Genomic DNA, 14463 nt, shown 5'->3' with positions numbered 1-14463 from the left:
AAGAGCTTGAATAAAGGAAAGAATCGTTGGCCGTTTTTTACATAGGTGAAGATGCCGGGTGACGGGCCAAGCGTCCTATCCCGCTTGTGCTTTGATTCCCGCTCACCCGTTTGTTTGGTAACACCGGATGGGTGAAACTGAACTGGACTGAACTTCCCCTGGGCATGAAGACCAGGAACAGGAGAGAGCGCTCTCAGCTGCCCTCTTTTTCCGAGAACTGAAAGCCCAGTTGCACTTTCTGTCTGATTACAGATCTGAGCACGTCCTGGTCTCACATGGGCCTGTCCTCGCGGCGTCCCCGCTGGGCAGGGCCCTTGTGAAGATGGGGAAGTGACAGAGACACAAGGGACTTTCCCAACGTCACTCAGAAGTCTGTGGCAGAGGGCTCAGGTCCCTTAGGCTTGTGTCCTAACTGCTGGCCCATGGAATCCTAGAACACTAGAACTGGAAGAGACCTCGAGGGGTCGTCGAGTCCAGTCCCCTGCCCTCATGGCAGGACCCAGCACTGTCTAGAGTCTAGACCATCCCTGATAGATGTCTGTCTAACCTACCCTTAAATATCTCCAGAGATGGAGATTCCACAACCTCCCTGGGCAATTGATTCCAGTGTTTAACCACCCTGACAGGCAGGAAGTTTTTCCTAATGTCCAACCTAAACCTCCCTTTCTGCAGTTTAAGCCCATTGCTTCTTGTCCTATCCTCAGAGGCCAAGGAGAACCATTCCCCCCCCCCCCCCGTGTGACATACTTTTAGATTCTTGAAAACCGCTCTCATGTCCCCCCCTCAGTCTTCTCTTTTCCAAACTAAACAAGCCCAGTTCCTTCAGCCTTGCCTCAGAGCTCATATTCTCTAGACATTTAGGAATTTTTGTTGCTCTTCTCTGGACCATCTCCAAGTTCTCCACATCTTTCTTGAAATGTGGTGCCCAGAACTGGACACAATACTCCAGCTGAGGCCTTATCAGCGCAGAGTAGAGCGGAAGAATGACTTCTCGTGTCTTGCTCACAACACACCGGTTACTGCATCTCAATCATGTTTGCTTTTTTTGCAACAGCGTCACGCTGTTGATTCATATTTAGCTTGTGGTCCTCTCTGACCCCTAGATCCCTTTCTGCCGTGCTCCTTCCTAGACAGTCACTTCCCATTCTGTATGTGTGACACAGACTGTTCCTTCCCAGGTGGAGTACTTTGCATTTGTCCTTATTAAACTTCATCCCGTTTGCCTCAGACCGTTTGTCCAGATCATTTTGAATTATGACCGTACCCTCCAAAGCACTTGCAACCCCTCCCAGCTTGGTATCATCTGCAAACTTAGTAAGTATATTCTCTATGCCAATATCTAAATCGTTGCTGAAGATATTGAACAGAACCGGTCCCAAAACAGACCTCTGTGGAACCCCACTTGTTATACCTTCCAGCATGACTGTGACTCATGAATAACTACTCTCTGAGTACGGTTATCCAGCCAGTTATGCATCCACCTTATAGTAGCCCCATCTAAGTTGTATTTGCCTAGTTTATTGATAAGAAGATCATGCGAGACTGTATCAAATGCCTTACTAAAGTCTAGGTATACCACATCCACCGCTTCTCCCTTCGCCACAAGACATCCTGTCAAAGAAAGCTATCCTTCCTGTTCTGAGCAGATTCAGAGAGCAGGGTTGTGTCTCTTCTGACCCCCGTGGTTCAAGTCCCCTGTTCTTTCCTTTTGTCCGTGCTGGCTGGTCGCAGGCTCCAGAGAGATGCGGTTCTCCCCAGGGGTGTCCTCTCTCTGGCTTGTGCTCTGATCACGGGAGCTCGTGGTGAGTTGTACCCGGGAACGCTGCTCGGGGGGCTACGGGCCCCGGCTCATGTCGGGGAGAGCCAGGAGCAGTGGCTGGGTTTCCAAAGCAAATGTCTCTGGAATTCATTTTTAAAAAGGCCCGATGGGCCCCCCAGGAGTGGGCCAGGAAGGGGGCATGCAGGGGGCAGTGATGTTAGGATAGATGCACATCCCTGGCAGGCAGCCCAGGAAGGGAGCACGGGGAAACCTTTCTGATGTTCCAGGGAGGCAGCACTGCCTAGTAGTTAGGAGCCCTGGCTCCCAGTCTCCCCCAGCCTGTCCCCACTCTGATTTCATGAGGGAAGTGGGATCTAGCGGTTAGAGCACCAGGGGGTTGGGGGCTGGGATTTGGGAGCCAGGACTCCTGGCTTCAGTCCTGCACTGTTTCTCTGTTCTGGAGCTCAGGAGACCAGGCCTCTGCCGTCACAGGCCCACTTCCCCTTTCTACCTGTCTCTTCCTGTGTGTCCCTGCAGGGCCTGGCCCTGGGATCTCAGTCGGGGAGCCCCCAGCTACTGCTGCATTGGGACTGGAAAGGGGTCACCCAACTGGGGGGGACACTTGTGGCTTGGTCACCAGGCAGGTGGGGGCGACCGCTTAGAACAGCACGTCCTCTGCAAACCACAACAGCTGGCAACAGGCCACCGTGAAGCCACAGCGGTTCTCACCCCCAGACCCGCCTGTCCTAGGATAAGCCCTCCCTTGGCCGACTGCTGGTGACCCTCAGGAGCCTCTTGCCAGATCGGGAGTGGGGGGGGGGAGACGAGCAAGGGGGCTCCAGGGACACATTTTTGGCAGCTGCCTCTGCCCCTTGCCTGCCCGGGTACCTGTGCCAGCCGAGCCCTGAGTTAACAGGTGTGCATGCACCGTTTCCTCTCTTGCCCTGCTGGCGGGGCAGGAGGGGCTGGGCGGGGCTTGGCAGGGGCCGGGGGCACTGCGACCTCATGCCTTGGGTGGGAAGCCGGGCGCTGCCAAGTTCTGATCCCGGCTCTGTCGCTAACCCAAGGTGCAGAGTCTTGCAGGGCTCCCATTCTGTGCCTCAGTTTCCCTTTGTGAACCATGGGGCCGATGTCTCCTGGCCTTGCAAGCGCATGATTGGGGGCGTGATTTGGTGCCTGGATGATGCTTTAATGCTACTAACGAGAATCACTCCGCCTCCAGGCAGTAACGAAATTGACACACACACATGCTCTGACGGGGGCAAAGGGGCCTAGACGCTGTGCCAGCACCCGCCGCTCCTTGCATGTAACTGGGGTGGGGTTTGGGGAGAGAGGCCCCAAAACTGCTCTTCCCTGCTGGAATAACTTTCCCGGCCCAGATTCTGCTTCCAAAGGCTCCAGGCCTGCGTGGTCATTGCAGTGACGTGGCCGTGTGACTGTCCTGGGGGAGCGCGGGATCCCTTGGTGCCGGGGAGTGGGGCTGGGGCTGGGGCTGGGAACGGTAGAACGAACTGCTGTCGGCACCCGGGGATCGCCTGCAGAGTTCCCTCTCAAGCTGCATCGCTAAACCCACGGTTAAGCAGCTAACCGGTTCACCACGATCCCACGGAGGGGGGCTGCCCAGCCCCGATCCTGTCAGCCCCCGCCCAGGGCATGGGGCTGGGCCTTCATGCAGCTGGGCCGGGGTCCCGCCTGCCCCCATCAGGGGCTGCTGCAACCCTGGCCTGGTTAACCAGTTACCTGCCCGGTGAGCCTAAGGCTTATGGGTAAACTGGGTAACAGTTTATTGGGGGAATGTCCCTAGAAAGTTCCCCTGGCAAAGTCTTCCCGTAGCACCGACGCTGGCACGTCAGGGGTTGGCTCCGCTGTCTTGTAAACCCGGCTTGATATTCAGGTTTGAGCCCGAATCCCCCCCCCCCATCCACACCCGGGTTTTCTGATGTGGGTCAGCAAGCACTAAGGACCTGGGTCCTAGAACCCCCTGCGGGTCAAAGGCCAGGCCCTGCCCACACCCTGTCATTTCGCAGTGTGGAGGCAGGTCAAGATGCAGAAATGCTCCTGCTAATCTTTTTTCCATCCGTGTGTGTGGAGTAAACTTTGTTGGGTGCACCAGGGTGTGAGCGCCCCCCGAGGAAGAACACAAACCTAGCGGTGGGCGCTCTGCTGATCGGCCGGGCAGCATGAGACTCTCCTGGGAGCGGCTGCACAAGCGCCCGCTGGCAGGGAACCGGGATGCAGAACCGAGGCGGCGGGCCTGTGAAATACGCTACGGGGGGGTGATAGCGCGGCGCTGGGACCGAGGTGGTAATGCAGTGCAGCCAGGGGCTGGAAGAGGCCTCAAGAGTCATCAAGTCCAGCCCCCTGCCCAAAGCAGGACCAACCCAACTCAATCAACCCAGCCAGGGCTTTGTCAAGAGCCAGGCAGTGGGGGGGAACCTCCCCCCCCCGAGGAACCCGGTTGGTTTCCCAGCTCGCTCGGGTGCAGGTCGGGCTTCTGCATTTCTGAATGGCGCTCGGCTGCCTGCCCAACCGCTTCCTGTTTGCTCTGTCAAATCACACGGGTGCCTGGGGGGAGACTCGGCTCCTGCCACCGAGGGCGGGGGCGGGGACCTGGCGCTCGTGCTGAGACGGCAACGGCGGTGTGCAAAGCGGCATCTTCTGCCCTGGCTTCCGCCGGTGGGAGAGGCCGTTTGGAAAACCCGCTCCCCTGCTCCCGGGGGGCCAGCAAGGTGCTTTCCTGGCACGTGCGGAGAAGGGAGGGAGCAGGGCCGAGCCGGCTGTTCCTGCAGAACTTTACAGTCCTCCGAGGGGTCGTCGGGTGCATCTATCCCTAAAAACCAGCAGCGGTCCTGTGGCACCGTAGAGACTCACAAAAAGTGTCGCTGGTGTCGTGAGCGTTCCTGGGCACGGCCCATTTCTTCAGATGATTAATACGAAGCAAGGGGTAGGGATGTGAAGGACTAGTTGATTAGTCGACTATCCGATAAGCAAATACCTATCGGATAGTCGACACACTAGCCCAGTGTTCCTCAACCCGTGGTACGAGTACTCTTAGGAGGACTCGAGAGAAGTTTGGGGGGGTGCATCAACTACTGAAATTTGGAGACAACTTTGAAGTATCGCTACGGGCCTGGGACTGTGGCTACACTTCAAAGGCGGAGGCAGCCTTATCGACTAATCAAATAGTCAATGCAAATTGTGTCAACTGTTCAATTAGCCCATTAATCTAAATGTAACCTCCCTAGCAAGGGGCGCACAGTTTGAAATTCAAGCAGAAAGAGGGGAGAGGGAGGAGAAAGAAGGGGGAAAACCTGTCCGTTAACGTGTCCGTGTGAAATGAGGCTTACAGAGTACGCTCAGAGTGATACTTAGCTTTTGAAGTCATTAGGGTGTTGACTATAATGGCCCATCCAGTTCAGGTCTTTGTCCAGGCCCTGGGAGACAGTGTCAGATTTGCATACGAAGGCCAGTTCCGCAGACTTTCGCGCTAGTTGATTCCTGAAATTGTTTTGTAAGAGACGAGCCGCCTTTAAATCCATGAGGGAGAGCCCCGGCTGGGGAAAATGTTCCCCCGCAGGTCTCTGTGGGTGACTGTTGCGAATATCTGACTTGTGTCCCTTTATCCCTTGTCGCGGAGACGGTCCAGTTTGGACTTTCGTCGTAGCCAGGCACAATCTGCCCTGCCCTCCCAACAGGAGGCATAAACGTGTCCTTGATATGCCTGGTCCGTTTCAGGGCTGCTGTCTTGGGGGAAGCCTGTCAGTTTCACTCTGCTGCCCTCCTCCAGGCCCTAAGGCTGCGCTTACAGGGGAAAGACTCATGGAACAAGGGTAGAAGAGCCATCCACAGACACCCAGAGTGTGTGGGAAGCCGTGCCAGGGTAGGAGAGCTGCCGTATGGACACTGGTCCCACCTCGCCCTGAGCTATGGGATGTCCGGCAGTATTTTTCCCACCTTGCTCGGGGTGTGGAAGAATGAGATGGCTATTCCGGGGGGAAGGGAGGCTCTGGAACTGCCCACGGGGCTGGTAGTCTGACAAGTGCCTGGGATCGTTCTCAGCACCTCCTGTCTCCGTCCCTTTTCCAGGTCTCATGGTACCCAGTGACGTGTCCCCCCTGTGAGATTGGATCCCAGGACCTGCCTGAGACCATGTCGGGAATGCAGGTAATGGCCTGTGCTTTGGGGGGTCGGGACAGAGGGGCTTGAGGCCTGTGTGGGGCGGGAGGGGAGACAGGCAAAGGTGGGGCCCGTGGTTGGGGTCAGGTGCCGGCTGCTCCTTTCTGGAGGGTTCCCTGGTTCCTGGCCCCAGTGTGTCTGCCCCCCCCCCCCCGGGTGTTCTGCCTCCGTCTCAGGAACCCTCGGGCGGGATAGGGGGGCTCTGACGTGGGGCTCGGCAAGAGAGCAGAGAGAGCAGAGCCCTGTCGGCCATGGCGGCTCCCTGGCCCGTGCTGGCTTTGCGAATGAAACCTCCCGGCCACCAGCTGGGGGGGCTGCCTGTGGCAAGCAGCAGGCCCGCCATGCCTAGCCATCTCCCCCACGTGTGACTTGGGCGGGCGGGGGCGGAGTCCAGTCCCCGTCTGAGGCCCCGTCTGTCTGTCCCTCTGGCAGGCCGTGTGGCCGTCCGGCACGGAGTGCATCGCCAAGTACAACTTCCACGGCACCGCGGAGCAGGACCTCTCCTTCTGCAAAGGGGACGTGCTCACCATCGTGGCTGTCACCAAGGTAACCGGCCCCGCCCCCTGCCACGGGAAGCGGGGGGGCGCGCCAGCCATTCGCTGCCCTCCCGGAAGGCGGCTGGAGCCATTGTGGCGCTGCACCCCATCTCGGGGCACCCTCCCGGGGCCCGGCCTGCGCTCCAGGGAGGGGCGGAAGAGCCGCCCCTCGTCAGACGCACGCAGGAAGTTTGGGAGCCCAGATACTAGGAGGTGGGAGAGGGGAGGGGAATCTTCTTGGAAAGTGAACAGCGGGGAGCCCCATGGGCTGGCTTCGGGGTCTCGGAGGGAGTCCGGCTGCAGCGCGACGTGGTGCAGCCAGCGCCCGCGCGGTGCCCTCCTTCCGCCGGAGCCTTGCTTGGATCCGCTCCCCCGGGGCCGGGGCAGGAAACCCAGCTACCGTTGTTTAATTAACGGGATTGTTATTTAAACTCTCTCTGAAATGTAAGCCACTCAGTCAAGCTCCCGGGAGGCGGCCACGGGCTGGAACGTGAGACTTTGCCAGGAGTGAGCCGGTCCAGGCAGGCGATGCTGCCACCCGGCAGGTGCCCCGGGTTTGGTTCAGGAGGTGCCCCGGGACATAGTGTTCGGACCCACCACAGGCAGGCCCCACAGGGAGCAGGGGGTGTCTCTGAACTGCGCCGGGGCACCGGAGACCTGGGTCTGCAGCGAACGACAGTCTGGTGGGGACTTCGTCCTGAGAGACGGTGGGGCTGGGCCGGTGGTGAGCAACCCTCCCAATGCCTCTCTTGTACTAGGGCCCTAGAGCCCCCCACTTTCCTCCCCTCCCCCCCGGCCCTTTTGAGGCATTGGAACTCGGGGAGGGGGGGAATGGGGCAGGAGTCGGCCGATTCCCAGCGCTCCGGAAGGGCTGGGAGGGAGGCAAAGGAGCAGGGAAGTCCGGGCTCCGGGGCCCCAGTGTGCGAGAGGCCCGTGACAGGAGGGGGCCCCCCAAGGCCAGCCCAGCGCCGGAGCAAAGCCGACCCTGCGCCCACGCAGACAGCACCAAGTGGAGGGACGAATCTTCCACTGAGCTCCGGCAGAGGGAGGGTTCTGGATCGCGGAGCCCTGGGCCCAGCTCCGACGAGGGTGCTTGGTGGCATGTGACAGTGGAGTCGATGAACCGATAAGCAAAATGCTGTAGACGATGCGCATTCCTCCCCTCCCCCTTGCCAGTACATTTTTTAGCAGGTTAGCCAGCAGCCCGGCTGAGTCCTGGCTCGTGCTAGATCCGGGATCTACATCCGCTGCGGCTCTGCATGTAAAGTGCATTAGGAGCCAGGTGGGCAGGCAGCTCGGCTCAGTTCCGGCTCACACCGGGTCCAGGAGCTCAGCCCCACCCCTGGATAGGGGCTGCTCTCCCCGCACACTGCTGGCTCTGCGACAGGCAGCCGGTCTGCGACTGGAGCTGGGTTTTAAACTGGCTTCTCTCGTGGACTGGCTGCTACCTCTGATCCGGAGTGGCAGGGGGCTTCTCGAGAGTGGGACCAGAGGGCGCTGGCTGCCGGCCCCATGCCTGGGGGCTGTAGAATAGTCGAGTAACCGATCAGAATTCATGAGGTTAATCAACTATTCAATGAACTGATATTTAACATCCCTGGCACTTGTCTCAGCAGCTGGGTCAGGCTGGGGGTGAGTGCTGAGATGGGGGCCCCCGGGGAAACCAGAGGCGCTGCAGGCTGCGTTCCAGGGGAGTGGAGGTGCTTCTCTTCCAGCGCCAGTGGGAGGCGAGTGCCTTGTGGGGACACCGGGGGCCCTAAACGCTGCAGCTCATTTGAAGGGCCAGATAATTTTTCTGCAAGGGATGGGCTTGCTACCTCCTCCCTCTTGATCGAATTCTGCCTCTGGGGGTCACATCCTGGACATTGAAATGATCCTTTCGCAGGCACAGTTGGACGCTATCATTTCCTTCAGTGCCTGAGTGAAACTTTGGGGCAGCGTTCCTGTGAGCTGTTAAACAGCTGCCACGTGGCACCCCAGAGGTGGCTGCCTGCGTAGTGTCTTCAGGAGTCCCCCCGCTAAGAGGCACTATGTGGCACTGCATTGCTAAGTGGGATGGAGGGGGTGGCATTGGCACAGGGGGGCTCCACTCACTTCTGCTTTCCCTTCCCAGGACCCCAACTGGTACAAAGCCAAAAACAAAGTGGGCCATGAAGGAATCATCCCTGCCAACTACGTCCAGAAGCGGGAAGGAGTGAAATCTGGAACCAAACTCAGTCTGATGCCGTGAGTAGCCACAGGAAGGGGTGGGACTAGGAGCAAGACCCGGCCTATCAGTTGCTACATAGGGCCCGGGGTGCGTTGTGGTGACCCTGGGCGGGTGGATCTGGAGCGAGGCTGGACTGATGATTCGAGTGCTGCTAGACTAACTTACTGGAGACCTGCAAACCAGAGGGGTAAAGCTCCCGAGACATGAGGGAGCCAGCCAAGAAATACATCAGGATCGGGGCCCCTGGCTTTCCTAGCAGCAGAGGGGAATGGACCCGGTTCCTGTCTGTTTCACTGCTGGTTCCGAAGAACAGCTGTGAAACTGACCCGAATCTCGTTCGCTGTCTCGGGAGGGGCCGTGAGCATTGGCAGAGCCCTGGCAGCTGTCCGCGTGCTAAGCACGACAAAGCGACATGCGGCCACATTTGGAAGCGTTTTTGCAGCTCGCCAGGCAAAATGCCCCATGATGCTGCCCCACGTGTCTGCTCCGCCCCCTTTCATAGCCCTGTGGCCCGGTCCTCGCCTTGTTTAACCCCCCGCTGCTTGCGGGGATCGCGCCTAGTCCTGTCCCTTCCGGCGCAGGGGGCGGCGTGCAGGTGGAGTCTACTCTCTCGCCAGTAGAGGGCGCTCACGCCCGTTAGCAAGAGCTGTTAGTGGGGCTTGGATCCGATGCAGTGTGGATGTGGAGAATGGCTGCCGCAGGCCACAGACGCGGGCGCCACACATAGAGGAAGGCCCTGGGGGCGGGTTGGGGGCAGCGTCTTGTGCAAGGGGAGGGTCCGTCATGAAGAGATCGGCTCGGATTCTGGTGACTCCGCTTCTGCGCTTCCTGGTTCTTGCACCAGCTGGGGCTGGGTCGGTCTCCGTGTTTCCTGGCTCCCAAGGCGCTACCCGTGGCTAACCCCTGTCAGCGGGGCCGGGGCAGAGCAGGGCTGGAGTCGATCTGGCTGAGGGCTGCCCAGCGGCTCTGGACCTCCTCTCCCGGCGGGAAATGCCCGGGGGATTGGACGTTTCCCTGGTCTGCTCCCAGCACCCGGCAGGCTGCTCCCTGTCCCGCCATCCACTCCCTGGCAACAGAGGAAGCACCCCCCCCCCCCCCACGCCCGCCTCCTGGGACGTGCGGGATTGAGACAGCACTAGACGAGGGCAGATCAGCAGCCTCCCAAGCCCACGCGGCTTAGGATGCTCTCGCGCTGCTTGGCCCCCCGGATCTGTGCTCGTTTGGTGCAGCCTGGGCGCCAGCAATCTGCCACTGGCTGCTCCTCCGCCCCGGGCTAGCCCCGATGGCCTTTGAGCTCCAGCGTCTGCTTGCCCCCGTGCCCGGGAGGCTCTGCCCCCCACTCCACAGGAAACGCCCTGCCACTGTCTCCCTCCCTGCTCCCCCAGGGGACTTGGGGCAAGCCCCCCTCTCTAGCGCCTCCTGCCCGGCAGTACCATGCTGCCACCCCGTAGCCTGCTGTTCTGCAGCTGGGGCTTGGCCCCGGGGCCGGAGGTTTGAGACATCGTGGAGGGAAGCGAGTTCCTGCTCACGGCCGACCGTGCACATCACACATGTTTGACGTGGCCAGAGCGGATGGGAAGGGGCCGTTTCCCTGCGCATCTGGGAAGCTCTTTCTGTGCCCCAGCCCTCCTGTAGCTCCCCCAAAGACCCTCCCCCTGCAGCGCCAGCTCCTCCCCGCGGCTGGAGTGAGGCCCACACTGGCAGTGCCCCTTGGGAAATGGCTTCTGATGGAGACTGAGGCATTGTGGGCTGCGGGTTGGGAGCTGTGTGGGGGCACTGGGCTGGGACACTGGGGGGCTGCGGGCTGGGATTGGGGGCACTGGCAGAGCTGTAGGGGGCTGGGACACTGGGGGGCTGCGGGTCGGGATTGGGGGCACTGGCAGAGCTGGAAGAACCCCGCCCCTCGCTGCCCCCTGCTCCGCCCCCTCCCGCCCGGGGACAGTGACCTCACCCTTGGCTCTCCCCCACCCCAGCTGGTTCCATGGGAAGATCACACGGGAGCAGGCGGAGCGGCTGCTGTACCCCCCGGAGACGGGCCTCTTCCTGGTGCGGGAGAGCACCAACTACCCCGGCGACTACACCCTGTGCGTGAGCTGCGAGGGGAAGGTGGAGCATTACCGCATCATCTACTCCTCCAGCAAGCTCAGCATCGACGAGGAGGTCTACTTCGAGAACCTCATGCAGCTGGTGGAGGTGAGTCCCCCCTAATCCCAGCCTGGCCAGGCCTCCAAGCCCTCCCTGGGAACGGCCCAGGCTTGGGCTCCCAGCCCCTGCCCCTTGCAGTCTGCCCCAGCCACCTGCTTAGCAGCTGGAGTTGGCCCGAAGCCTGGTGCTGGGCCACGGTCCCCGTGCAGGCCGCTCTGGCCCCGGCACGTGGCGATCTCGCAGCCGTGGCCCCACGCACCATCCCCGAGCCGAGGGATCCCGGAGACTCCGTCCCTCTATGGAGAGAGGACCTGCCACTCAGTGCCCCGGGGGGGGGGGGGGGAGATTCCCACGGCCCCAGCCCTGAGTGCAGGCTACCGGCCAGACCCCGCCTGCCTGCACTGACGTCACTGCATCCGCCCTTCCCCTGCCGAGGAGCCCAGCCCCCACGCCGCCCCCGCAGTGCTGCGGTTAGCTCAGCCTGGCTCTGCCCTGATAACGCTGCCGACAGGCCTGCTCCGCACTTCCTGCCTCGCGGGCCGGTCCCCCGGCGGGGCCCCGAAGAGACTCCTTGCGGGAGCTCTCCTGCCACCCTCGGGCTGGGGCGGGGGAGCGAGTTGCTGCCCGAGATTCCCCTTGGTTACTCTTGCGCGCTGCTCGGGAGCCAGGGGGGATTCCGGCCTGTTTCCCAGGGCTGGGGAAAGCCCCAGCGTGGCTGGGAGGTGGGCAGGATCCTGGTGCCCTACATGGCAAATGCGCCCTCCTCTCCCCCAGCTCCCTGGCTCCAGAGCAGGGCGGGCATTAGGGTGGGACTCGTGCAGGCCAGCACTGGGCGCCAGCTTGGGGGTGCAGGGGAGAGGACGTGGGAGAATCCAAGCTGGGGCAGAGCCCCCAGGTCTGCCTAGCCCAGGAGCCAGCAAACGCCCGGAGCGGCAGAGCCAGGCCAGCAGCTCGAGGCCAGAAGGCAGGACTGCGGCAGGCGCAGGGAGGTGGGGGCGGATCAGGGGGCATCTGCCCAGTGGGCGTGTGGCCTGTTTCACCCTTGTTCCAGGGCTGAGACCCAGCTGCTCTGCATGCCCTGGCCAGCTGGTCCTGGCCTGGCCTCGTGCTGCCCCCTGGTGGGCAGACTGTGCCACTGCGCCATTTGGAACCCACGGTTTCCCTCTGGCGTCTCGGCCAATTCCTTCCCCACCCCCAGGCCCTGGAGGGGGGATGCCCCCTGCGTGCTGCAGATGCCTGGCTGATTGCAGAACTTTTTGAAAGGACTTGGCTGGGCCACAGAAACCCGCCCGGCTGTTCCGCGGGACCGGCAGGGCTCAAATAGCCGGGGGAAGCGAGGGCCGGAAACTGGGAACGATTGTTACGAATGTGGGGAGACAGATCAGACTATCTGCCCCAGAGAGCTGCAGGGCGGAACGAGGGGAGGGAAGGGGTGGGCGTTGGCTGTGCTGGGGGCAGGGCCGGGCTATGGATTGGGGCAGGGGGGATTGGTTAGGCTGAGGAGGGGCTATGGATCAGGGCAGATAATGTTGGGGGGGGCTGTGGATCAGGGTGGGAGGCGTTGGCTGGGCTGGGGAGGGGCTATGGATCAGGGCAGATAATGTTGGGGGGGGGCTGTGGATCAGGGCGGGGGGCATTGGCTGGGCTGGGGAGGGGCTATGGATCATGGTGGGGGGCATTGGCTGGGCTGGAGAGGGGCTATGGATCATGGCGGGGGTCGTTGGCTGGGCTGGGGAGGGGCTATGGGTCAGAGCAGGAGGCCGTTGGCTGGGCTGGGGAGGGGCTATGGGTCAGAGCAGGAAGGCGTTGGCTGGGCTGGGGAGGGGCTATGGATCAGGGCGGGGGGGCGTTAGCTGGGCTGGGGAGGGGCTATGGGTCAGGGCGGGGGGTGTTGGCTGGGGAGGGGCTATGGATCGGGGGGCATTGGCTGGGGAGGGGCTATGGGTCAGGGCGGCGGGGCGTTGGCTGGGCTGGGGAGGGGCTATGGGTCAGAGCGGGGGGGCGTTGGCTGGGCTGGGGAGGGGCTGTGGGTAAGGGCGGGGGCGTTGGCTGGGCTGGGGAGGGGCTGTGCGTCAGGGTGGGGGCCGTTGGCTGAGCTGGGGAGGGGCTGTGGGTCAGGGTGGGGGGCGTTGGCTGGGCTGGGGAGGAGCTGTGGGTCAGGGCGGGGGGCGTTGGCTGGGCTGGGGCTATGGGTCAGGGCGGGGGGCGTTGGCTGGGCTGGGGAGGGGCTATGGGTCAGGGCGGGGGGGCGTTGGCTGGGCTGGCGAGGGGCTATGGGTCAGGGCGGGGAGCATTGGCTGAGCTGGGGAGGGGCTATGGGTCAGGGTGGGGGGCGTTGGCTGGGCTGGGGAGGGGCTGTGGGTCAGGGCGGGGCCGTTGGCTGGGCTGGGGAGGGGCTGTGGGCCAGGGTGGGGGGCGTTGGCTGGGCTGGGGAGGGGCTGTGGGTCAGGGCGGGGGGCGTTGGCTGGGGAGGGGCTATGGGTCAGGACGGGGGGGGCGTTGGCTGGGCTGGGGATGGGCTATGGGTCAGGGCGGGGGGGGTGTTGGCTGAGCTGGGGAGGGGCTATGGGTCAGGGCGGGACCATTGGCTGTGCTGGGGAGGGGCGTGGGTCAGGGTGAGGGGCGTTGGCTGGGCTGGGGAGGGGCTGTGGGTCAGGGTGGGGGGGCGTTGGCTGGGCTGGGGAGGGGCTATGGGTCAGGGCGGGGGCGTTGGCTGGGGAGGGGATATGGTCAGGGCGGGGGGCGTTGGCTGGGGAGGGCTATGGGTCAGGGCGGGGGCGTTGGCTGGGGCTGGGGCTATGGGTCAGGGCGGGGAGCGTTGGCTGGGGAGGGCTATGGGTCAGGGCGGGGGGCGTTGGCTGGGGAGGGCTATGGGTCAGGGCGGGGGGTGTTGGCTGGGGAGGGGCTATGGTCAGGGTGGGGGGCGTTGGCTGGGCTGGGGCTATGGGTCAGGGCGGGGGCATTGGCTGGGGAGGGCTATGGGTCAGGGCGGGGGGCGTTGGCTGGGCTGGGGCTATGGGTCAGGGCGGGGGCATTGGCTGGGGAGGGCTATGGGTCAGGGCGGGGGGCGTTGGCTGGGCTGGGGCTATGGGTCAGGCGGGGGCTTTGGCTGGGGAGGGCTATGGGTCAGGGCGGAGGGCGTTGGCTGAGCTGGGAGGGGCTATGGTCAGGCGGGGAGCGTTGGCTGAGCTGGGGAGGGGCTATGGGTCAGGGTGGGGGGCGTTGGCTGGGCTGGGGAGGGGCTGTGGGTCAGGGCCGGGGGCCGTTGGCTGGGCTGGGGAGGGGCTGTGGGCCAGGGTGGGGGGCGTTGGCTGGGCTGGGGAGGGGCTGTGGGTCAGGGCGGGGGGCGTTGGCTGGGGAGGGGCTATGGGTCAGGGCGGGGGCATTGGCTGGGGAGGGGCTATGGGTCAGGGCGGGGGCGTTGGCTGGGGAGGGCTATGGGTCAGGGCGGGGGGCGTTGGCGGAGCAGGTGGTCAGGTCTGAGGGGCGCGTTGTCAGTCTGGATTTTAGAGCTAGGAGGCAGGTCGGGCATTCGCCCCATGGCGCGCTCTGCCAGCCCCCCACTTGCGTGCCTGGCCATCCCATCCTTACATAGGAAGGGGGATTGTAAGTCTCGCTGGTTCTGTTGGCTTCCCCCA

At 62.8% G+C, this 14463-nt stretch overlaps 1 protein-coding gene across 3 annotated transcripts in view; it reads left to right on the top strand.

Annotated features, from left to right (window-relative positions):
• CSK (C-terminal Src kinase) overlaps positions 1 to 14463 on the top strand; it is a 63755-nt gene that overhangs the window by 43515 nt on the left and 5777 nt on the right. For all 3 annotated transcript variants that reach the window (XM_075897427.1, XM_075897428.1, XM_075897426.1), the window contains exons 2-5: positions 5846 to 5923; positions 6368 to 6481; positions 8585 to 8697; positions 10654 to 10873. In XM_075897427.1, coding sequence (XP_075753542.1) covers positions 5909 to 5923; positions 6368 to 6481; positions 8585 to 8697; positions 10654 to 10873 — 462 coding nt within the window. In that variant the 5' untranslated portion in view covers positions 5846 to 5908. The remainder of the gene's footprint in view (positions 1 to 5845; positions 5924 to 6367; positions 6482 to 8584; positions 8698 to 10653; positions 10874 to 14463) is intronic.

Source organism: Pelodiscus sinensis, chromosome 14, assembly GCF_049634645.1.
Source record: "Pelodiscus sinensis isolate JC-2024 chromosome 14, ASM4963464v1, whole genome shotgun sequence".
NCBI lineage: Eukaryota > Metazoa > Chordata > Testudines > Trionychidae > Pelodiscus > Pelodiscus sinensis.
The sequence above is the reverse complement of the archived record's forward strand: the minus strand, read 5'-3'. Positions and strand labels throughout refer to the sequence as shown.